Source organism: Pelophylax lessonae (assembly GCF_965119305.1).
Source record: "Pelophylax lessonae genome assembly, chromosome: 3".
Classification (NCBI taxonomy): domain Eukaryota; kingdom Metazoa; phylum Chordata; class Amphibia; order Anura; family Ranidae; genus Pelophylax; species Pelophylax lessonae.
Genome location: NC_138770.1, coordinates 199,768,254 through 199,794,213, shown reverse-complemented (window position 1 = coordinate 199,794,213; position 25,960 = coordinate 199,768,254). Strand labels below are relative to the sequence as shown.

Sequence of the window (25,960 nt, the reverse complement as noted above, 5' to 3'; positions counted from 1 at the left end):
ACATGCGATTATTATAGCCGCTAGCAGCAATTACTGTGTTCTCTCGTGTGTAGCTGTATTGCTGGATTGGTAGTTTAGGAGAGACCAGTAAATATGCCAGTTGCCAGCCACTCAGCTCCTCAGCTCCCCAGCTATCCTAGCTTCAGCACAAACGGAGATACACATGTTGGATATCCCTTGTAGTGGATCCCTGCTTGTGCTGAAGCTGGAAGAGCTGGAGAGCTGAGGAACTAAAGGCCCGTACACACGTTCCGATCGTCGGCCGAAAAGCTTCGGCCGACGACCGATCTGCAGATTGTAGGCTTGTTAGTATGATGCCTCCGACAGCCGTCAGCGCACATTCTGCCGACAAGAATCTGTCATGCAAGCATTAAAATTTTTGTATGCCGACACCAGAACGGCCGATTGTTCGCCAGTCAATACAGAATTCGGCCGACAGACCGCAGATTTGCAAGACTGGGCATGCTCAGAAAAGAAAAAACACAGGGAAAGTTAACCATTACATGACATCACTTCTGCAGTCGGCTGTAGTCGGCGGACAAAATTCTTGTGCTGTCTTTGCACTTTTCAACAGACACCGACAGCCTGGGGACAAAAGACGGCCGATCGTTCGCCGACGATCGGTACGTGTGTACGGGGCTTTAGTGGTCAACGGCTGGCAGATTTATCAGTCTCTGTCAAACTACAGATCCATCAATACAGGTATACAGTTTACGTGGAATTTTGATTGTAATCTTCCCACATTTTTGTATGGTGGTGGGAATTTTAGGATGATACACTATTGGACTACACGCATATCCTTTTGAAGGAGTGTTTACATGGATTTTTGATTGACTTTGTCACGTTTGGAGGCCTTTTTAAGTCACAATTTTTTTTATTTTTTTTTTTCACTTCTTTTTTGGGAGCAATTTTATTGTTACACATGTGTTTGCTTTAATTATCAGTGCTGTATACATTGAGATATATTTGTTATAAAGAACTGTGCACTTGAAGTCAGTGACTTTTTGATGTGATCGGTCTTCCTGCCCTGTAGATTACGGAGTAGTTGTGTTTTGTTTCTATATAGTGGCTATATGTCAGTAACACCAGAAATATGTTGTCTCTGTCCAGTAATTTGTTTTCTTTGGAGGCAGCCACTATAACCAAAGTGCTGTTACTGCAATGAAGGTGTCCCTGTTCTTCTAGCAAAGAATTCTGCCAACCAGCTACAAAAATGATACATACATGTTGTCTTTTTTTTTTTTTTTTTTTTTAATTTTATTTTGTTATTTTTGTAATTTATTTATTTATGGGGCGTTATCCAGTTCACACATATACTGAACAATTACTGTTCTGATGTTATTATTATTATTATTATACAGGATTTATATAGCGCCAACAGTTTTGCGCAGTGCTTTACAATGTGAGGGAAGACAATACAGTTACAATACAATTCAAAACAGGAGGAACTAGAGGGCCCTGCTCCTTAGAGCTTACAATCTAGAAGGGGGGGTCAAGTGAAACAAAAGGCAATAACCGTGGGGGATGGGCTGATGGAGAAAATGGAGGTATATTTGTTAAGTGTGGGTTGGATAGGCTTCTCTGAAAAGGAGGGTTTTCAGAGGTCGCCTAAAAGCTAATAGAGTAGGAGATAATCGGACAGATAAGGGTAAGCAGTTCCATAGGATTGGAGAGGCTCTGGTAAAGTCCTGGAGGCGAGCATGGGAGGAGGTGACGAGGGAGCTAGAGAGCAGAAGGTTTTGAGAGGAACGAAGAGAGCGATTAGATTGGTATTTTGAGACTAGGCTAGTGATGTAGCTGGGGGCTAAGCTGTGGATTGCTTTGTAAGATGATGTTAGTATTTTGAATTTAATTTTTTGGGTGAGCGGAAGCCAGTGGAGGGCTTGACAGCGGACACTGAGCGATTGGTAAGGTGGATGAGTCTGGCGGCAGCATTCATGATGGGTTGAAGGGGGGATAGCCTGTGTAGAGGTATGCCAATGAGAAGGGAATTGCAGTAGTCGAGGCGCGAAATGACCAGGGAGTGATGATGTTCTTCACATTTGGGCTGATCTGAAGCTTTAGAAGTAGTATGCTTAGTTTAAAGCTTCCAACAGGCACAGCCAAAAATAGGTTTAGCACAGTTGTGCATTAACCTTTGTGATTAGCAAAACCTAGAGCAACAGATAGCTTTGGGAAAATTGGTAGATCTGAAAATTTTCTTCATCTCAGGGCAGGGGCTGACTGGTAACTTTCGGCCCAGGGGGCAAGTACAAACCAGAGCCCCATGGTGCATAAAACTCGGCCCACCCTACCTCTTCCCGGCCTCCTCCTGACCCCCATTCCAGGCTGAAGCTCCACTCCAGGTACTTTCTACTCACCGTCTAAATCGGGGTTCCCAACCTGACCAGCAGGGGGCGGTTGGGGGAAGCTGGGACAGCTTGGTTGGGGCTGGCCGGGGAGAAGAGTCTCCAGTGGGGCATGGAACTGGTCTCTGCTTAGACACAGTTTACACCATAAACTGCACTCTGTCCTTGTCTTCAACCCTCACTTAATAGGTCAGTGGCAAGGACTTTTTACTTCTCTTCACCCGGAATCTCTTAAGGCATGTCTGTGGCAGAAGTGGTGCAGCCTTTTTACGGGGCATCAGAGCGGCCCAGGGGGAAATTGCCCCCCTGCCCCCTGGCCCAGTCCTCCCCTGTCTCAGGGTTATACTGTATGTAGCTTATGGAAAAGGTGGGCTGTGGATGTGATCTACAGAACTTTGCCATGGCTGACACCGTAACAGTTTATTACACGTTTGGAGACCCTGCTTTGAGATAACAATTATATTGCTTTTCTTGTCACCTCTTGGCATGGAGTTTTCTCCTTTCCTTCTAACCTCTGTAAATACCGACACAAAAAAGGGTAGTGATTTCAGTACTTTTTTGTACTTTTAAATTGCATAATACATTGTGCAGATAAAATTATACAGCTCGGGTTGAGGAAATTCCAGTGGCTAGATAAGTGCTGAGGTCATATTTGATTAGTTATCATTAAAATTTTTCTTGGTATATTTAGTACTGGAAGTCATTGTATGTGTAGTCAGAGGATGGCCGCACTCAGATTTTGATAATGATGTAGTAAATTTAGGGCATCATTTGCAAAATATGAATTGCAGTCCTTGGAGATCATGACTATTATTTTACACCCGGTTTAAAGCAATGACTGCCAAATGACTGTGATAGGTCATATATCTTGTTATAAAAAGTGTACTTATCAAGTCTGATGGTGTCTTAAGTTGGCATTTTTGTGGATTTTATATTATTTAGATTTTGCAATAAAACCTGACTTTGTGACCTCTGATTTTCCTTATTTTTTTTCACTCTGTATGCAGTGTGCAAGTTTAAGTCTCACAAGCGGTGTGCCGTGAGGTCTACAAACAACTGCAAATGGACTACCTTGGCCTCAATTGGGAAAGACATCATTGAGGATGAGGATGGGGTTAGTATGCCTTGACAAGTGGCAGTTTGCTTTTTTTTCTCATGACGCAATAGGATTTACACTGTTTAATACAGCCTGTGCTAAAGAAAGCTTGTTATTGTGTTTGCAGGTATCGATGCCACACCAGTGGTTGGAGGGGAACCTGCCTGTTAGTGCCAAATGCACAGTATGCGAGAAGACTTGTGGCAGTGTGCTGCGTCTACAAGACTGGCAGTGTCTATGGTGCAGAGCAGCGGTAAGACAATAACTAGACCATCCTTTCTTTAAACATTTTACCCACAAAGGAACCCTTGAAGTTATTTTCAGGTCTCGGGGAACCCCTGCAGAAAATTCTATCTACAGCTATCAATGTTTTCAGTTTCAGATATAAGCATAAATATAAAATATTTGATGCTCATGTTGGAACAATTTTTTAACACCAAGATGCTATAAATTAAATATATTTTCAGTTCTAATCACAAAATCTTTATCAGTAATAATCATAAAATAAAATGAAAAGTAATAATAATGGCCAGAAAAAGAAACAGACAGACTCCCTTACAGTGGAGAAGTGTCTACTTATCCCTGTGCCTGCATGCGTTTCTTCCTGGCACACTGGTTTCCTCCCACACTCCAAAGACATGCTGGTAGGGTAATTGGTCCCAGTATGTATGAATGTAAGTTAGGGACCTTAGATTGTAAGCTACTTGAGGTGTGTAAATTGATGGTGCTATTAAAGTACCAGTAATAAATAAAAAAGAAATGTGGTCAGTGAGAAGAATGCCACCCTTACAGAATTCTAAAAACATAATTGGTGCATGCTACCGAGTCTGCCAAGGCATGCTGGCTGGCCTTTGAACTATCAGATTAGAGGTCAGTTTGCTACTGTTCAAGAAACCTCTGACAACATCTGGAGGAACCCAAGGAACTCTGGTAGGGAAAGGCTGTACTTGTCCATGTAAGAATTTTCTTTGATTGGGATGAGTAAGCTGTGTTTCGGCTCATCCGTGGGGCTTTGAAATGTGGCCTCTTTTTTTATATTGCTGTTCTTTATTTAGTATTCTAAATGCTAGTTACAATGTTTTCAATTAAAAAGGAGTGGTCACAGTTCTGGACAGCCCTGTGCTCTTCATAAATATTTTTTCTGATTCATTCTAAAACTCCCTGAGAGTGTAATGAATGAAATAAAACTTTGTGACAGTCAAATATTCTTTCTAAATAATTTCTCTAAATAAATACCAGATGTACTACTTGTTTTCTCATTTGGATTTGGTGCAACTTTTTTTTTCCCCTTTTAATATTGGGGTTGTTTGCCCCTAAGCCTGGAGTGCCAGGGACACTGCCTTCTTTTTTCTTTTTTTTTCTTTTTTGGCCTTTACAAAGTGTTTGGCTTTTTTTCAACAATGGCTTTCTTCTTGCCACTCTTCCATAAAGGCCAGATTTGTGCAGTGCACAGCCAATAGTTATCCTGTGGACAGATTCTCCCACCTGAGCTGTGGATCTCTGCAGCTCCTCCAGAATTACCATGGGCCTCTTGGCTGCTTCTCTGATAAATGGTCTCCTTGCGCGGCCTGTCAGTTTAGGTGGACGGCCATGTCTTGGAAGGTTTGCAGTTGTGCCAAACTCTTTCCATTTTCAGATGATGGATTGAACAGTACTCCGTGAGATGTTCAAAGCTTGGGATACTTTTTATAACCTAACCCTGCTTTAAACGTCTCCCGTGACCTGTCTGGTGTGTTTGTTGGCCATCGTGATGCTGTTTGTCCACTAAGGTTCTCTAACAAACCTCTGAGGGCTTCACAGAACAGCTGTATTTATTACACACAGGTGGACTACTAATTAGGTGACTTATGAAGGCAATTAGTTCCACTATATTTTAGTTAGGGGTATCAGAGTAAAGGGGGCTTAAGGCTCCGTTCACATGTAGGCGTTTTGGGGCGTTTTTGGGGCGTTTTTCTGCTCTAGGATCAGCTCTCAAAACGCCCAACAAGACAAATCCTATTCATTTCAATGGCCCCTGTTCACATCTGAGCGTTTTGAAGCTGTATACAAAACGCCCAACGCTCAAAAAAGTACATGAGCTTCTTTTTGGGCAGATTACAGGCGTTTTCCATTGATCTCTATTCAATCTAAAAACGCCTGCACAAAAATCGCGGTAAAAATCGCGGTAAAAAACGCCGCAAAAATCGCGGTAAAATCGCGGTAAAAAACGCGCGAAAAACGCTACGCTCAGGTGTGAATGTAGCCTTAGACAAATGAACGCCACGCTTTTCAGATATTTGTAAAACATTTTGAAAACTGTTTATCATTTTCCTTCCATTTTACAATTATGTGCCACTTTGTGTTGGTCTATCACATAAAATCCCAATAATACATTTTTGTTTTTAGTTGTAACATGACAAAATTTGGAAAATTTCAAGAGGTATGAATACTTTTTCAAAGCACTGTATGTATACTGGTGAAAGAGCTAATTTTTAACACCATGCCCACCAGTTTTAAGTTAGCAATTTGCTATTATAGACTTCCTCTCCACTTTTACTTTATTGCTTCAATATTTATTAATCCACTTCAGTGCTAGTAACAGTTGACCCTTTTTTTTTTTTTTTTTTTTTTTTGTTTAGAGAACAAATACAGAATGTTCAGAGCTGGTAATTGTGTCACAGATAAACTTTCTTAAACCTGATGGAGTAATAGAGTTTATCACATATACAGATGTGGGCTGGTTTCCTTCCTGTGTCACTGCCGCTTTTTAGTTGTGGCACCAATTGCCAACTCCAAATAATTCCCTTTTCCTGTCTTGCCACCAAAAGACCTTGTACACGCAAGCACCTAAAGGGAGAGGTCCTTGCAGCTTGATGTACAGAGTTTTATCAGGACTCGGGGTTCAGGCACAGACGTACAACAAACAGATTGCGCCATTTTTCCGCAAAGTTTTTTTCCCAAATGGGTCCCCTGTGTGACGTGTTTAATGGCTATCTAATGTTAGTCCATGTTACACATGCAAAATGTAAACACTAGCACCTGTCATTAATTAACACATTGTATAATGTAACCACATCTGATTGCTAGAAGTCAAAAGTATAATCATTCTTCTCCATAGTAGTAATAACTGATTTAAACACAGATTAGACATTAAGGACCTCAACAACTTGTAAATGACATAACTCCAGGCTTTCTAATAGCCTCCTTTCTTTGTATTGACAGGTATGTAGAGTAAGGATTAAGGCTTAAAGAGGTCATTGATCTCTATGGAGACCAATAGTAACTGTACACAAGCAATTCCCAGAGTGGAAGGCGTGGGGAATATTACCTGTTCTCTTGCCATTGTTCTTTGCTTGTGTGCACATTTCTGTTGTTGCACTGCAGTTTACCCCCTTCTGTTAATTGCTCAGACCCATGCATGAATTGCACTCAAGGAAGTGGAGAAACTTCAGTTAACGAATCTAACATGGCATTATACACGCTTGTTTAAAGCACTCTGAATGCCATTCAAAGCTCCTGTCTCTAAATAAAATGGTTACATTACAGTCCTGTTCACACGTTGTTTGCTTTGCCTAAAAAATTATACCCCATGTCACTTTAGTGGTGCTTCAAAGCGTCTTCAAATCCTATGACAAAGCTCAGTTGAAGTACCTGCAGATATTGAGAGGCTTTTCTTCCGCTTTAGCTTCGGTTTGTTTTTGGAGGTATTGCAGGTATGAGATATCAACACATAGGGCATCTGCCAAGCTTCAAAAAGCATCATCCAAGCACCACTGAAGCATCAAAAAAGCATGTTGAATCTATAGGCCCCTTTTACACATGCGTTCGTTTCATCAGTTTAAAGAAAAAACGGATGACGTTTACATCCGTTTGTCTTCAGTTTTTACATGCCCCAGCAAGAGTCCTTAACCACTTGAGTCCCAGAGCCATTTTTTCATGTAGAAACGGACCGTTTGTCCATTTTTTTTTTATCAGTTTTTTTAACGGAAGAAAAATAGGCCCCTTTCACACAGGATGGAATCATCCATTTAGCGCTGTTTTTCCATAGCGATGCATTGAGGTCTGTTTCTCATAAGTCAACAGATAGATGAAAAAACAGACAAACGTTCCGCATGTGTGAAAGGGGCCTTAATGTGTGTTGAAGTCAAAGCATTTGTAAATGAGCCCAAAGGATTTATCCACATTTTTTTTCTATGGAGCATTAATTGTCGAAATCACAGCACACAAAAAAGTCCTAAAAGGGTACAGAAATGGCCAAATCTCCAAAGAGGAAGGGCCTCTAATCCTGAACCCCCCAGGGGGTAAAAGCTCCTGACGGGAGTAAAGTACTCCATGGTCTTGCTAGGTTGAAGTTAGTTGGACCCACTCCTTAAGGACTAGCTATAACCAGTCCACCAAGCAGGGCCATCTTACCTAATGGGCACGCTGGCCAGGGGCCCCACCTGCCCAGCGCCCCAACCAAGCATTAGTCCCGATTCCCGTATGCATCCCGCCGCCGAACTTGGCAGGTGGCAAGCGCGTGTCGGCCCTGCACTGCTGTCAGGCCACTTGGGCCATGAAGGGGGAGCCCACAACTGCAGGAATGCCTGCCCGCCTCCACGGGAACAGGCGCACACAGGACAGTCGTGTCTGACTCCCGTCCTTGTGTGTTCACCGATCCCAGCCTGCCAAACTTGGTAGCTGTCATTAGCTTGGCACTGCTGTACCAATAAATATCGCCTTGTCGACAATTTGCATTTTTATTCTCGTGGGTGATTGTGTAAGCAGAGCCCCAGTGCACTGCATTGTCCGGGGCCCTTTAATGCTCTTAAGATGCCACTGCCACCAAGCACTTGGTGAGGGGCTCTCCCAAAGAAAGACTCCTCTGACTGAGGAGAAGGTAATAACCCAAAGTCCACAGAACCTCCCCCTTACATCAGGACAGGCCCCCCCCCCATAACACTCCACTTTCCGTCTCTGTTCAAACACAAATAAAACACATGTGGTGGACGCACCCATAAATATATATTGCAAAATAAAAAAGTGGCAGTTGCAATGACTATGCAGGCCTTCTGGCCAATATACATTTTTCCCTTGTGCTAGCCAAAAGGCTTGTCTACGAGGCATGTTGAGGAAAAGCAAGTAGTGATGTGTCCTAGTGTCAGTGAAAAAAAAGTGTGCCACTTACAAAATGAAATTTTTTTGACACCCCTGGGATGCCACTTCCAGGAGGCACTTTACTGGGAGCTCCTTGCACCTAAGAGTTAATTCACATTGCCCACATGATAAATGCTATGTTTTGACATAAAGACACCGCATGGTTGTATTTTTCCACACGTCGCACTAATCGACCGTGTGTGGGGAATGAAAAGCATTTAATTTCTATGTGCCATTGAGGTGACTGGTGTTTATCCAGTGTGGAAAAACACCAATTACTGCACATATTGCGAACAAGCTTTTATCAAGTGTGGAAAAACACCAGTCATCCCACATAAGGTGTACGTTTATTAAACGGAGGAGTTTTATCTCCATTTCCTAAAGGTTTACGGCTTCTCTCTCTTTTATAAATGGACACCATAGTGTGAAAAAGCTCCAAGGCCTCATGCACACAGGATGCTTTTTTAACTCTCCTACAGTGTTTCCCCGCAAATAAGCCCGGGTCTTATATTAATAAGGCAACAAAAGGCACAGTAGGGCTTATTTTCAGGGTAGGGCTTAGCTGTAATGTGCTGTCCCTCTCTTCCCTCCCTGCCTGCCAGGAATCCCGTGTGAACCTAGTTTAGTGTATATAAAATCTTAGGATGCACTTTATTAGTGTTTTATATACTGTCCAATGTGGGTTTTTGTAATACAATAGCGTGAAATACCTTCATTGCATCGCTGCTCCAGGCTCAGCTAATCTGCTCTCTCCTGTCTTTCTTCTGTCATAGCTTTCAGAGGAGGATCTCAGCCGCTCCCCTCTACAGTGTACACAGAAGCATCGGGTAGATTAGAATAGTGTGAAATACCTTGTTACATCGCCGCTCCGTGCTCAGCTGATCTGCCGCTCTGCTGTCCTCTTCTCCCCCGCCGACAGCTGGGGGTCACGGAAGTGGCAATGTACTGAAGGTATTTCCCACAATTGGAATCAAATACCCTACACTTCCGTGTACACTGCAAAGGGGAGGGGCTGAGAGCCTCCTCTGACAGCTTTGAGAGGAGAAAGACAGAGCGGGGAATCAGCTGAGAGCAAAGCGGTGATGTAAGGAAGGTATTTCACAGTATTCTATTACAAAAACACACATTGGACATATAAACACTAATAAAGTCCATCCTAGGATTTTTCATACACTACACTAGGGCTTATTTCTGGGGTAGGGCTTATATTGCAGCCCTCCCTGAAAATAACATTAGGTCTTACTTTCGGGGAAACCCGGTAGAAGCCAGCAGCGTTTTTGCAGAATAAACACCTGACACTTGTAAAAGTGTCTAAAGCTTTTAGGAGCGTTTACAGGCTTCAAGCTCTAGGACGTTAATTCATTTAATATCCTGAGTAAATAATTTATTCTGGCCATTGAAATTAATTAATGCTCATGCACTAGCTTTTAGGCACGTTTAGCAGCTTTTAGTAGCTATCAAGTTTTCTAAACGGTTTAGGGCTTTTTTTGCCTAGGGTGTTTTTATCTATGCCAGAAAAAAGATTAGTGCTGCTCAGCACCCTGCTCCTGCGCTCAGAACCTGGTCCTCAGGCTGCCTCAATCTTGGAACTTGTACTCATACTTAGCATCCACTATGGCTAGGCTTTGCTGCCCTCTACGACCGGGGTGGTCAACCAGACACTGTAAATACAAAACAAAGAAAGGGCGCACCAGCCTAGTGCATTATCCTCAGCGAGTTTATTGATAAAAAAAAGGGTAAAAACCAGCTACTCACAAACGCGTTTCGAGGCTGTGCCTCTTCCTCAGGGCTCTGAGGAAGAGGCATGGCCTCGAAACGCGTCAGACCTCCGCTTTTACGAGATATTGGACTCCTGTAAAGATGCTGCTTTATGGAATTGAAATGCTTGACTTTCACGTATGTTTGTGAGGATAATGCGCTAGGCTGGTGCGCTCTTTCTTTGTTTTGTATTTACAGTGTTTTTATCTATGGTTAGAGGGGTGATTGGTCTCTCTGTCGGGATGAATAATCACCTGTCTATGTTTTCATTGCCTACACACGGATGTGTTTAACTGGTAGCTTGATTGCATTCAGCCATCTGCTTATTTTTGCATGTATGTATGTATGTATGTGTGTGTGTGTGTGTGTGTGTGTGTGTGTGTGTGTGTATGTATGTTTATATATATATATATATATACGTGTGTGTGTGTATGTGTGTATATATATATATATATACATACACACACACACACACACACATGCATCTACACGTGTGTGTGTGTGACCAATATTCCAGCTATTACTAAGCACCAAGATAGGTGTGACGCGTTAGCTGATCTGTTTTTTTTCATGTGCTGTATGGATTGTTGCTTTTACATATTTGGAACCATTAAAGGTGATTCAAGCAGTGTGCGGCCGTCCAGACTTCTTCTTCCTACAGCTTTTAGTAGCGTCAAGCTTTTTTCTGCCCAAACTCTGCTGCTCCTGGGTGCACTGGCAGTGGGGTTTTTTCCTGCCTCCTAAAAGCTTCTACCATTAAATGCTGCTAAAAGCCTATGGGTGCATGGACACATAGGATAACATAGAGGGGTATTTACAGGCAGGAAAAAAAAGTCAGACACAAAACTGCCTTCTTTTCTCAAATAAAAGAAACACCTGACGCCCTTAGAAGCAGCTGCAAAAACGTCCAGTGTGCATGAGGCCTTAAACATCAGAACAGTATGTCCTAATGGACAAATGCATAGTTTATAGTACTAATCTACAGTACGAAGCTTTCAACTTCAACTCTTTTGCGGTAAAAGTACACTGAATCAGTCATCAGTGATTTGACCTTTACATATTGTGCACATTTTGTGGAGTTCTCTTCTCTAAACCCTGCAGTTCTGACTCAGCAGTATCATCAGCCATGTGGATGGTTGGCATGGAAGTGCTTAGGGTAGTGTGTCAAGTAATTTTTTAATTTATACAGACATCAATGTTTGCAAAACATGACATTGTCATAACAGGATGTTAAGTAATTGACAGCTCCTCTTGTTCTCAAACTTTTAAAGTATATCTGCCGGTAATAGATCGTGTGACAGCACGTCCGTAATTGAGGAACTAAGAAAACTGTTCAGGCAATCCGTGTATAAAGGATGCCGTTGTGAAATAAGGGAATGTGTACAGTCTCTAGGGTGATGAAAACAAAAGCTAGAGTTACTGTGCTATCTGTCACCAGGTCTGCAGATAACGTTTTGTGATTTTTCTGTGTTAATCCTAAACTGGCTGTACGCTAGTAGATTTTTGTACAAATATTTGTATGAAAGTTCTCAGTATATTCAACAGTTTGACAAATATTTTTCAAAAGTAGTTTTTAATATTCAGTTTTGGAGTGAATGGACTTTACTGAACAAAAACCACATACACTGATATAACATACAAATTATATATTCTATTTCTTCATCTTGACGTGTTTTTTTTTTTTTATACTATTACAGGGTGGCAACCTCAGTGAGTGAGTGTTTTTTCAGAGTTTATCTATTGTGCTAGCAGATGGCGTATACACAAGGAAGGTGAATAATGCTGACTATATATAGCAAGGATTTCAGCGGATTCCTGTGAATTGGCCGAAATTCGAGCCAAGGGTGGCCCTGCCAATACAACCCTGTTCAACATACTGTTTGGGTGTTCCGTCAGCTGCAGGTGCCAGCTGTCAGAATAAAATAGCTGCCAATAAGAGATTTGTTTGTCAAATCTTTTTTGCATGGATGAGGGAATCTATGGATTTTTCTTATTCAGCCTGCTGAGCTGAACAAAATAGATATGTACATGTATGGCCAGCTTAATGTCAAGTACACACGGGCTGAAAATCGTCAGGCAACAGATGCCCGTGTGTACAGCTCCCTGTCCAACAGAAGCCAGTCTCATGACCGGCTTCTGTCGAACAGGCATGCTGGAGAACCAGCATCCGATTCGAATATGATCAGCGATCAGTTGATCTGTGTATCCGGGCAAGGGGGGGGGGGGGCAGAATAGCACAGCAGGGGAGATCACTGTACTAACATCGATTGTGTTTGTACAGCGATCTGTCTTTTTTTTTTTTTTGGTCAGCCCGCTAGCTTGAATGAAAAAAAAAAAAAATAGTGTGTATCAGGCTTTAGATTTATAGACCAGCCTTTTTTAAACAGGGTGCCTTCAGGTTTCTTCATGGGGGCCTTGGCAAAATGCTCAAAAATTGCCCACTTTGTTTACTTGCCAGCGAACGGATTGTCTGCCTTTTTAGTTACACAAAGCCACAAGTTTTCCTTGCTATCCAGCCATCAGCGTCCTAACAACGAGTGACATCATTGGTTGAGAAGAAGGTCAAGTACCTACACAGCATCCTTGTTAGACCCTCGTCATGGGGTCACATTAGCTGAGCGAAGGAAAGAAACAGAGAGAAGAGAAACCTTGTCAGTACTAGTGGGCAAAGGTGTATTTATTTTGGAAGAATAAATCACCTCTAATGTTGGGTGTCTAATGTGTGTGGATGTTGCTGTCATATGTAAAGCTATTAGTTTCGTTTTTTACATTTTGGAATGGGGTGCCTCGAGATTGTGTATTATTTTATTTGCGAAAACCCATTTATCATTTTCATTCCACTTTACGATTGTGTATTATTTTAAAGGGTGCCTTGACTTAAAAAATGTTGAGAAACAGTTGAAAAGAGAAACGGTTATAGACCACTCCTAATTTTGTGGAGGCTGTTTTTTTTTGGGGATAGACACAGGCCATTCTTGTGAAATGCTTTTTAATTCATTGGGGAAGTGCATTATACTGCACAGAGCAGCTGTTTGTTGGGCTGATGATTATAAACCATCATTTAACAGAACTCTCTGAAATGTTTCAGCACTGACTGATAACTGAACGTGAGAAGTCTACAAGAAAAATCTGCTAAATTGTCTCACCTCTGTTTAGGGCTACCCCAACATTTGAAAGCCCCAACCCATAAAGGCAAAATTGCATGTGGTATTTCCATTACTATGACCCGCTCAAACATTTTCTTCTCTACACTAGGGATTTATCCTATACTGTAGTATTTGCCTACTTTACCAATGTGCACATTACAAAATTGATTTCAATGGTATTCTGTATGTAAAAGGTCATTTTGCTAAGTTTTTGCTCCTAAAAACTCTCCACTACAGAGAGTTTATTGTAGCATAGACCGGGCAATACAGTAGGGACTTTTGAAGCCTTTAGATTTAAACACTGACTGTTACATGAAAATACACCTATATATAATTGTTTAGGTTGACATTCATAGACTATTTTGGGCATGTTCCAGGCTTGGTTCTGGTTTTTGTTATTCACAGCAGTGTAATTTTTTTTTAAAATCCTTTCATGTTTTGTCTCTTGCTTTCCTGCATGTAACTTGCCGTTTATTTTTTATTTAAAGGTACATACATCCTGCAAGGAGCTTCTACCTAAAAAATGCCCACTTGGCCAGTGTAAAGTGTCTGTAATCCCCCCAACAGCCCTCAACAGCATAGACTCTGATGGTGAGTGATGGGACCATGTGTAACCACAGGAAGTGAGTAAAATTCTGTACAACAGTGGATCAGGGATTTTGCTCTGTTTTTTATCTTTTTCAGGGTTTTGGAAAGCCACTTGTCCCCCTTCCTGCACTAGCCCTTTGCTTGTGTTTGTCAATTCAAAGAGTGGAGACAACCAAGGTGTAAAGTTCTTGAGACGCTTCAAGCAGCTGTTGAACCCAGCTCAAGTTTTCGATCTTATGAATGGTGGACCCCATCTTGGGTAAGATTTTTCTTTTGGTCATCCAGAATAAAGGCAAGCTGTAAATTTAGGTGCCCGGTGCACAATGTGCTGGTCATGGTCCTTGTCAACTAGTTGTCTGTGTTTTCCTGAGGTACTTGAACCTTCTGCTTAGCTTCTGGCTTAGTACAGCACAGACTTTCCTCATGACTTTGTGTCATATGACCTATAAAATAGTAAAAGCAAGACAACACTTCCTCTTAGTCTGTGGTGGATCAGGTGTCAACGAAGAGTTCTAAGAGCCGGGTCACACTATTGCGATGCGGGAAGGCTGCGAATTTGCAGCCTTTTCCCGCATCGCACACGCACCCCCGGCAGTTCACACTGCCATATGCGATCCGCTGGGGGTGTCAATGTAATCTTAACGACACCCCCAGTTTGATCGCATATCGCAGTGCGATCGTGCAGTTCGCACAGGATGGGATCGCACAAGTGTGAACCGCTGTGCGATCCGATCCTGATGCGGCTGCAAAAATGCCTCCTGTGCGTGTTTGCACCGGGTGCGATGCGAATTTAGCCATACAAACTGTATGGCTAAACTCGCACCGCACAGCTGATCGCATGTAATGTCGGAGCAGTGCGCTCCGACATTACATGCGAACCCGGCACTCGCATCAGTGTGAACCGGGTCTAAATGTTATAACTGCTGCTACATTCCACTATACCTGCATTGCGAGAGGGGGCAACTCAAGCAAGAGCAGGAAAAATATTCATCACTCTGATCTGTGCTAGCTAAATGGTTTCCTCAGCATTGTCTGACCATAAAATAATTTAGTTTTGCATTGAATTTTTTTTATGTTTCTCAATTTCTTACGTTTTCTGTATAGCTCATTGCCTTTTCATTTTTTTCTTATTTTTTATTTTTTTATTTTGCTCTGTTATCTTCTATTGTGGATTTTGCCGAGAACAACATCGAATGTGAGCACATTCACTTTAATGGGGCTGTATGGAGAACACCTATGAGAGCATTCATTTTTAACAGGGCTGCAATGGCAATATTTGTTTAGCAGTCATCTATAACCTATCCTCCAGTCTTCTCACAATTGACTCTAGCTTGTCCCACTTCTGTCAACATTACCCCAGTCTCTGACCACTTCTGTTAGCATCCTCCTAGTCTCTGACCTTTTCTGTTAGTATGCCCCCAATCTCTCACCACTTCTGTTAGCATCCCTCCAGTCTCTGACCACTTCAGTTAGCATCCCTCCAGTCTCTGACCACTTCAGTTAGCATCCCTCCAGTCTCTGACCACTTCAGTTAGCATCCCTCCAGTCTCTGACCACTTCAGTTAGCATCCCTCCAGTCTCTGACCACTTCTGTTAGAATTCCCCCAGTCTCTGACCACTTCTGTTAGCATCCCTCCAGTCTCTGAGCACTGCTGTTAACATCCCCTCAGTCTCTGAGCACTTCTGTTAGCATCCCCCCCAATCTCTGAGCACTTCTGTTAGCTTTCCCCCAATCTCTGAGCACTTCTGTTAGCATCCCCCCAGTCTGAGCACTTCTGTTAGCTTTCCCCCAGTCTCTGAGCACTTCTGTTAGCATCCCCCCAGTCTGAGCACTTCTGTTAGCTTTCCCCCAGTCTCTGAGCACTTCTGTTAGCTTTCCCCCAGTCTCTGAGCACTTCTGTTAGCTTTCCCCCAGTCTCTGAGCACTTATGTTAGCATCCCCCCAGTCTCTGAGCACTTCTGTTAGCATTCAACCAGTCTCTGAGCACTTCTGTTAGCATTCCCCCAGTCTCTGAGCACTTCTGTTAGCATTCCACCAGTCTCTCACCACTTCTGTTAGCATTCCACCAGTCTCTCACCACTGCTGTTAGCATCTCCCCCAGTCTTTGAGCACTTCTGTTATTATTTCCCCAGTCTCTGAGCACTGTTAGCATTCCACCAGTCTTTGAAAACTCCTGTTAGCATTCACCCAGCCTTTAACCACTTCTGTTAGTATTCCCATAGTCTCTAACCACTCAATTTAGCATGTCTCCAGTGTTTGACTGTCTCCTGCAGCATGTCCCTAATCTCTGACCATTTTCTATAGCATTTAGGGTTATTTAATATAGTAAAACCTTGGATTAAGAGTAACTTGGTTTGAGAGTGTTTTGCAAGACAAGCAACATTTTTTTGTAAATTTTGATAAACAAATGATGTCTTGATATACAAGCAGCGTCCTATCACTACAGAGTATACAAAAGAAGAGAGGTGCCTTTTAAGTGTAGCAATATGGTTACATTTAATGAAGTTACAATATTTAGAAACTCACATGGTTGATGATTAAAACAGGCACATCTAAGTATGCAGGCATCTGGGGTAAAGCTGTCCACATAGACCCTCCTCTACGCCCCCATCAACGGCATCCCTTCCAGACTGCGCTCCATGAGTGCTTCAAGCCTCGTTTTCAGATCGCTCTATTGCAGGGTAGTTTTCTCAGTCACAACTGCAGACTGACAGCGGTGAGAGACCGCGGTGTGGAGGATGGTCTATGTTAGGACTGTCCAAACTTTTTTCAAAAAGGGCCAGAATTGATGAAGTGAACATGCGTGAGGGCCGACCATTTTTCCTGACATTCTTTGGACCATTAAAATGCAAATTAACTGTTTTATGCAAAGTTTATTGCAAACGGCATACTTTTCATTTCGTCACATGAATGAAAAATCTAAACAGGTGTTAAACCACTCTGCCTTTCATATCTGAAGGCCAGATGAAAAAAAAATCCAGGAAGCTGAAATATATGTCAAGAACATTGTAAAGTACATTAAATATTATTGGTAATAAAGGTTGTCTGTAAACTTTTAAATGAAAAAAAAAGAACAGAAACATAACACCAAGTATACATGTTGTGTCCAAATATATTTATGAAACTGATTTAGACCAACTGACATTAGCTGAGATTTTACAATGTATTCATCTCAATTCGAAGCGTGCATGCTCCCTAATCAGTCACACAAGGGTTAACCACATATAAGCGCTATTTGAACCCACCGATGATGATTGATGGCAGCAATAATAGTCATGAATTAGGCCAATGTAGTAAATAGAACATTGAAAAGCTTTATTCAAAATCAGTTCCATGTATGTATAAAACAGCAGTACACCTTGTACAATGACCCCCGCTGGATCTGCAATGGTGAAGCCAAAATAAGGGGTTAAAAACTCACAGCTTGGTGACCATCCAGTGTGTGTGTGAAGGCATAAAACCAGCCAGGAACAATGCAGCAGTGTGGACAGTTGTGCCTTTTCTCAGCCTGTGAGGAGATAACGGAATGCCTCAATCCTGGACAGTGAAGGATGGGAAAGGGGTCACACAATGCCCGGTATAGGAGGCAAAGAAGATCGCCGTCTGTGGCAGCTCCAATCACCCACGATGAGTGCCAACCGGGAAGAAGATCTGGACATGATGTCAGAACCTGGGGGAAGGAGGACCAAAATGAGGGTTAAACCGCTATAGAGCCACTGGTGGTGAGCGGCATGTGCGGTGACCCAATGCAGGGGAGCGTGAGGAGTGCCTGCTTCTCATATGGTTGTCCTGACAACTTTTCAATGTTCTGTTTACTACATTGGCATCATTCATGACCATTATTGCTGCCATCAGTGATCATCATTGGTGGGTTCATATAGCGCTTATATGTGGTTAACCCTTGTGTGACTGATACTTTTAAACATCCCTCCTGGCGTGTTTTATTCCCACACAGCCTGCTACTTGACCCCAAGGTGTTATGCCAATTATCATGGAGAGGGGGCTGGTCCTGTCATACTAACGCCAGATTTATTTGTGTTTTTTAGTGCTCCCTAATCAGGCTAAGTCCGAGGCCACATTGAGCAAGGGATATAAATCTGGCGGGGGCGGGCGGTGAGTGCTAACAATAGTGTATTCACAAGTAACAGGAAAAACCAGAATTGGATGCAGCGGGCCGGGATGGACCATCATTTTGAGTACAAGTCATTCAAAACAGTAGCATATATATAAGAGGATGTATAAAATGAATGGTAAAAAAACTAATATTGCATACGTGCAGTCCCACGGCATTGAAAGATCCAGAGATCCCAGGGGTCCTTGAGCAGCGCTCTGGGATTCACAGGGGCCACGACAATAGATTTTTCCAAATTACCTGTGGGGCCGTATTAAAGCAGCCTGGGGCCTGCTCTATGTGGACAGCTTTATCCCAGGTGGCTGCATACTTAGATGTGCATGTTTTAATCATCAACCATGTGAGTTGCTAAAAACTGTACCTTTATTAAATGTAAACATATTGCTACACTTAGAGGTGCCTCTCTTCTCTTTTAAAACATCTTGTGGAAGCTGCCATTTGTGAATGGAAATTTTATGATGGTTACACAACCTATCACATTGCTATAATCTTTTTATATGTAATATATATAAACTAAAGGATTTATGAATAAATGGTTGTGGAACGAATCATCGGAGTTTCCATTCTTTCTTATGGGGAAATTCGCTTTAAAATAAGAGTGCTGTGGATTTCAAGCACAATCAAGCGGAACAAATTATGCTCACAATCCAAAGTTTTACTGTATAATACTATGTGAAGTCCTTTGGTGATGTCAGGGTCTTTATTGAGGCTCACTATATATTTTATGTAGACCACCAGTGGGTTAGATAATTTTACTTTTTAGCTCTTTTGTTGAAGTTTGCTGTTTAGAAAGTGTGGTGTTCTCCTTGCAACAGCTACAAACTGCTTGTTCTGTGCAGTGAGTATTTTTAGAGGATTTCCACCTTCAGCTGAATAGGGAATTTCTCTTTCGTTCATTGCCGGACACAGCTCCTGATCTTCCAAACCATTGGGTTATACTGCCCCCTACAGGAGTAGGAGTAGGACAGTAAGCAGAAAAAAAGTCTGGTTACGCCTATGGGCAGTCCCAGGGGGTATACTCCCTCTCTCTGCTATAGGTTTTTTTCTGCCTAGCCAGGAGTAAGCACCTAGTTCCTTGCTGGGATCTCTGGTCCTGGCAAATTTTTTCTCCTTTTTTTTTTTCCTGAGATCTACAATCAACTACCAGGCAACGGGCTGGATAATCTAGATCCAGTGATCACCCCAGTCTGGCCAGCGAGCACTCGCAGACCTCAGCTCCGTGCTAGGTCAGCTGCGACATAGCCCCACCGGACGGGGGCTGGCCTGCGAGTCAGACCCCTGCTTCCCCTGCTTCCCCTTCTTCCCGTCAGGCACCCCCCTCACCTGTCCCTTCATCCTACTTCTCCACTTATGCTGGGGCTGTGTGGGGGGTCTGGTCCACCTCCTGGGGTGGGGGCAGGGTGCTATGTTGACGAAACAGCGGGGGAGGGGGGTGCACCATCGGCAAACAGCTGTACCTGGTGGGGGCTCCTGCCTGGTCCTGTCTTTGAGGCCTAGGGATCCCTCCTGGGTCCCTGGGAGCCTTGTGGTTCCACCATTTTTTGTAGCCGTGTGCTCTAATGCACGACGGCTATGTTTGTGTAGTCCAGCGGCCATTTTGCTGTAGTTTGCCATAGAAAACAGCAGCGCCCATGTCTTTAGAGCCTTCTGGGTGTTCTTTTTAGCGGTGGGAGCCCCTCCTTATGCCCTGGTGCTGTTCTCCTGATGGCTGCTGTGCCTGGTTTCTGCCGGGTGGTGAGTCTGGTGGGGTCCTCTCCCTCTCTGCTGAGCATAGATTGGTACTCTGTGACTGGCAGCCTGGTGGGCTGCCAGAGTGGTGGGGGTTGTCCTTTAGCAGTGTTTTACACTTTTTTGTGGGGTCCCCCTGGTGACTCATGGAGTCTTTGGAGCACATCTCCCCACCTGATCCCCTCTCTAAGGCTTCAGGGCCCACTGAGTCCCATCCATCTATCGATGCACTGACCGTGATCCTGGAGTCGTTTGTGTCCAAAGTGGAGGTGGCTTTTGGGCAATGGGCTGGCAAAAAGCAACCCCCGCCTTGCCCTTCCTCATCTGTCTCATCAGATCCTGAATCTGATTCAGCCACTGCAGATGTGGTCACCCTGTTGAGTCTGTGACCACGTGCCCTGAATTCTCAAATAGTAAGGAGGATTTCTCCACTTCTGCAACAGTGCACGAAAAAGCGCTGGTGGACACACTGATTGTAGCTGTGCGTGAGACCTTTAAGATGGGGGACGCAGCTGTGGTGGAGGTGAAGGTTCCCTTCTGGCTCTCACAAGCTATCCATAGCGGCAAAGGTGTTCCCTTTCCCTTCCTATTTTGACAGAATTGTCACTAAAGAGTGGGGACCACCATAGCATCCCCTTGGGGTCCCTAATCGATTTGCTAGGCGATACCCCTATGAGGAGTCCCTTCTTAAGTGTCCCAGACTCTGACCAAATGGGCTAGGCTTTTGTTGGTGAGCTGGCAGACCAGCTGGTCCAGGGGCTGCAGTTTATCCGTGATGCCTCTTTGGATGCGTCTCCCCTAGTGGCCCGGCTCTGTTTCAGCAGTGGTCCTCCAGCGTGTCTTTTAGCTCAAAGGCTGGTCTGTGGACCGGACCTAAAAAAACCTTGACTGATCTTCCCTTTCAAGGAGATCGTCTGTTTGGTGCTACCCTGCATGACATCATTAAATGTCTCACAGGGGGGAGGAGTACTTTTCTTCCCCAGGCTACCAAGGGCAAGAAACCTCGTCGTAGACATGGGCCTTCCTTCTCAGCTCATAAGAAGTTTTCTTTTCGTCCCTCAGGGTCGGCTGACAAGGAATTGAAGCCCTTTGGGGCCTCCTCTGGAGGATCCATGCGAACTTGGTCTGGCAAGTCAAGAGCGGGCTTCTCCAGACCGGCAGACAAGACCCCTTTAGCATGAAGGTGGGCCCTTATCTGTATTGGGGTGGGGGGACATCTTCGCTGGTTCCCAGACCCTTGGTCTTCCCTGGTACAAGACAAGTGGGTCCACGAGGTAATTAGGCCTGGCTACAAGATCGAGTTTCGTCCTTGCCCTCCGGTAAGGTTCTTCATTCCAATGTGCGACTGTCCCCGGTCCGCTTACTGGCTCTTTTTGGGGCGGTGCAAGACCTTTTACTTTATAGGGTGATTGTCCAGGTTCTGACTTTGGAACCCCAGAAAGGAAGGCAAGGTGCATCCAATTCTGGACCTTAAGGCGCTGAACTGCTTTGTGCGGGTGCAGAAGTTCAGATTGGAGTCCATTCGCACTATGGTGACTTCCCTGCATCAGGAGGATTTTCTTACCTCCATTGACATCAAGGACACTTACCTTCACATTCCAATATGTGTCGGTCACCAGCACTTCCTCTGCTTTGCCGTGGGAGAGGAGCATTATCAGTTTGTGGCATTACCTTTTGACCTCGCCTCCATTCCTCGGGTCTTCACAAAAGCATTGGCACCGGTGCTAGCATTGTTACGCCAATGGGGGATTGCGGTCCTGGGCTACTTGGGCGACCTCCTTCTGCGAGCAGAGTCTTCTACTGCTCTGGTGAAAAACCTGGAAATCACCTTACGAACTTTGAGGGAGTTAGCTGGATTCTGAATTTTCAGACGTCTGCTCTGGTTCTGTCCACAAAGCTGGACTATCTGGGTCTGACTCTGAACTCTTAGCCAGAGTGCTCCTGCCTCTGGACAAACTCCAAAAACTGCAGGCTGTAATTCGTACACTGCTGTCCAGTAGATGGTCATCCCTCCGGACTTGCATGCAGGTTCTGGGCCTGATAATGTCTACCTTTGAGGCGGTTCCATTTTCACAGTTCCATACGAGATCCCTGCAAGGGAGATTCTGGCCAAATGGGACAAGAATCTGCAGTCTCTGGACAATCAGAGCCGGGGAACGAGAGTCATTGATATGGTGGCTTCATTCTCTGGCGCTTCGGCAGGGCAAATCCTTCCTCCCCTTGTATTGGATAGTGGTCACCAAGGATGCCAGCCTGTCTTGTTAGGGGGGCGTTTTTAGCAAAAATTCTGCTCAGGGGATCTGGACACATGAAGAGTCCGGACTACTGATCAATGTCTTGGAACTCCCAAGCAATCAGACTGCCTGGAACATGGGAAGGATCGTCTTCAGGGATTTCCAGTGCGCATTCAATCGGACAATGCCAGGGCCGAGGCTTGTGTCAATCACCAGGGGGGCCACGAAAAGTGTCCTGGCGGCTCTGGAGGTAGCCGGCATTCTAAGGTCGGCAGAATTGTATGTTCCAGCCCTCTCTGCCATACACATTCCCGAGGTGGAAAACTGGCAGGTGGATTACCTCAGTTGGCAGGCGTTGGACAAAGGGAGTGGTCCCTTCATCCGGAGGTATTTCATCAGTTGTGTCTCCGGTGGGGCATCCCCGAGGTGGATCTGTTGGTGTCCAGGCTCAACAGAAAGGTTAAGAGGTTTGTGGCTCAGTCACAGGATCCTATGGCGGACGCCACAGATGAGCTGGTGGCCCCTTGGGGTCACTAGTGTCTGATTTACGCCTTCCCTCCTCTCAAGCTTCTGCCAAGACTTCTACACAGGATGGAGGCAGAAGGGGTTCTGGTCATCTTAGTGGCCCCAGACTGACCTCGCCAGGCTTGATACGCCGATCTGGTGCGGCCGGTTGCCGACTTTCCTTGGAAGCTTCCTCTCAGAGAGGCTCTGCTGTCCCAAGGACCAATCTTCCATCCGGCTACAGTTGCTGGCTTTGATGGCTTGGCTGTTGAACACCAGGTGCTGATGGATAGAGGTTTGTCTGAGTCGGTGATTCCAGCGCTGTTGAAAGCTAGGAAATCTACTTCTAGATCTACCAACTTGGAAGACGTACATTGCGTGGTGTGAGTCTCTTGAGGTTCATCCTCACTCTTTTTCGGTGGCTCAGATCTTGACCTTCCTTCAATGGGGGTTGGGCAGAAACTGGCCTTGAGTACTATCAAGGGTCAGGTGTTGGCCTCAGCAGTCTGCTTTCAACAGGCCTTGGCCACATACTCCCTAGTACGTACTTTTCTTCAGGGAGTTTGACACTTGACCCCACCAGTGCGGTCTCTGTTGCCACCTTGGGACTTCAATTTGGTGCTCTCAGTCCTCTAGAAGCCTCCTTTTGAGAATCTTCGGGAGATTCCCCTGCTTACGCTGTCCCAGAAGGTGGTCTTTTTGGTGGCTATATCCTCTGAGTGCAGGGTGGCAGAATTGGCGGCGTTATCCTGTCGTTCCTTTTACTTGGTGGTTCATAGAGAGAAGGTGATTCTTTGCTCCTGTCCACCGTTCCTTCATCAGGTTGTCTCTGATTTTCATTTGAATGAAGACATTTTGTTGCCTTCCCTTTGTCCCAGGCCAAAACATCCAAAGGAAATTGCTTTGCATGCCTTGGATGTGGTCCGGGCAATTAGGGTGTACCTGGCAGCTACAGAGTCTTTTAGAAAATCAGACTCCCTATTTGTGCTCACGGATGGGCCTCAGAAAGGGTTGTCTGCTACCTCTGGGACCATTTCCAGATGGATCAGACAGACGGTGATTCAGGCCTTTTCCATCAGGGGTCAGGTTTCTCCTTTCCCTGTAAGGCACACTCTACTCGGGCGCTCAGTGCCTCCTGGGCCTTCTGCCGTCAGGCATCAGTGACGTAGGTTTGCAAGGCGGCCACCTGGTCGTCGGTGCACACTTTCACAAATGGATGTGTTGGCATCTGTGGATGCTTCCTTTGGCTGCAAGGTTTTGCAGGCTGCTGTTTAGAGGACCTGGTCCTCTTTGAGGGTGTATTGTTTTTTTTGTTTTTTCAGGTTGGCTCCAGTTGTTTTGGTTGAGCTCCTGTTTACCTGGTTGGCTATAGTTAGCCTTGGGTATTTCTTTTTCGCTGTTCCCACCCCTCATATTTTACACTGCTTTGGGATGTCCCAATGGTTAAGAAGATCAGACGCTGTGTCCGTCAATGAACGCAAGAGAAAATGGGATTTTTGACTTACCGTAAAATCCATTTCTCTGATGTTCATTGACAGACACAGCACCCACCCCTCTGTGGAGTTGTAATTCTTCTGACACTGCTTTTAACAAAACTGAGTACCTATAGCAGAGAGAGGGAGTATACCTCCTGGGACTCCCCATAGGCTTAGCCAAACTTTTATTCTGCCTAATGTCCTCCTGTAGGGGCGGTATAACCCAATGGTTAAGAAGATCAGGAGCTGTGTCCATCAATGAACATCAGAGAAATAGATTTTACGGTAAGTCAAAAATCCCATTATTTCCCGCACATGTTTTGCCAAAGGCAAAAAAACATTCATGAAAAATCTCTGGGTCTGCACCAATTTTTTCTGTCTTCTGCAGCAATCGATTTAACAACATAAATCATTAGCTTCTACACAAATCATAGTGGTCAGTTTTTATGGAATTTTTGATTCATAATTATTAACATATGGTTTTTAATTCACATGCAGTGAGAAGAGGCCATCTTAATATAAACTAAAAATTTGTATTATTCCTTTAGTTTACGTCTGTTTCAAAAATTCGACACTTTCAGAATATTGGTATGTGGTGGAGATGGAAGCGTAGGCTGGGTGCTCTCTGAAATAGATGCTCTAAATCTTCACAAGCAGGTAAGAATGGTATGAATGAGTGTTGTTCTAAGTATATGTATATGTGCTTTATCTAATATCTAAACTGTAAAGATGAGAGCATGGGCTTCCATTGCTGACCACTATCTAAAAATGTCAGTTGCCCTTTGGCTGTAATACTTCGGGTTAGTGCAGATAAGGAGTTTTTAACTTGAAGCAGAACTCCACCCAAAAAGGTGAAGTTCCGCTTTAAGGACTCGTCCCCCACTCCTCTTGCACAATTGGCACTTTTGAGAAGCGGGAAGGGGGGCAGAGAGTACCCAATTTTGACAGGTACCTGCTCCCACTTCCATTCAGCGCTCGGCAGTGGAAGTTCTCCTCGCTCCCTCCGCCATGCAGTCAAGACTGCATCCATCATTCAGGATGCGCAGCGCAACTCGCGCATGCACAGTGGGCACCTGGTTGGGAAGCCGCAAGCTGTCACAGCCGGGTGCCCATAGTGAAGATGCCAGCACTGCCGATGGAGGACAGAGGATGAAGACGGCTGGGGTGAGCTTACTGATGGACCGTGGGACAAGTGAGTTGCTGTTTTTTAAAAAACAACAGCTACACTTTTTGTAGCTGCTGACTTATTTTTTTTTGATGGGTGCCTGGAGCTCCTCTTTAACATGTTGCATACTTTTGTCTGCTTCAGTAATCCATAGGTTTGGCCTGACCATTTTAAGAGGTCACATATTTCTTTAATGACAAGTGTCCTTTGAATGGTACAGTCTCATAGCTGTGCTGAGTGAAAGGTGTTTCACATTAAGTCTGAATTGTCTTTGTGCAGCTTATTGTTCTCGAACAGTGGCTAACAGCAGAAAGGAGGATTATGGGTTACATTTCACTCTACAAATGCAGCTCTGCATCAAGTATTATCCAATCTGATAACCTCTTCCAGCTCACACAGTATTAGCAGTAATCAACAAGAAGCTTCCCATTCTACTCTTCTCAGTCTCAAGCTGAGACGTAATGGGCAGTCCATTGCTGTGGAAAAAGATTTTTATTCGTCATCCACTGATTTTGTTTTTTTAAATATATTGATGTTCAGCTTATAAAAGTGCAACAGTTGTTTGACCCTTTTACCAATAGAGCGAATATTAAAGTAACTGCCCTTCTTTACTTAAGGTCAGTGATTTTGGAAGTGTTTTTGGACCAGGCGATTGTTTTTTATAAATAGG

At 44.2% G+C, this 25,960-nt stretch overlaps 1 protein-coding gene across 1 annotated transcript in view; it reads left to right on the top strand.

Moving 5' to 3' along the window:
- DGKD (diacylglycerol kinase delta) overlaps positions 1-25,960 on the top strand; it is a 213,803-nt gene that overhangs the window by 108,969 nt on the left and 78,874 nt on the right. Inside the window, exons 6-10 of the mRNA XM_082251540.1 lie at positions 3,356-3,462; positions 3,572-3,697; positions 13,952-14,054; positions 14,148-14,310; positions 24,674-24,782. Coding sequence (XP_082107666.1) covers positions 3,356-3,462; positions 3,572-3,697; positions 13,952-14,054; positions 14,148-14,310; positions 24,674-24,782 — 608 coding nt within the window. The remainder of the gene's footprint in view (positions 1-3,355; positions 3,463-3,571; positions 3,698-13,951; positions 14,055-14,147; positions 14,311-24,673; positions 24,783-25,960) is intronic.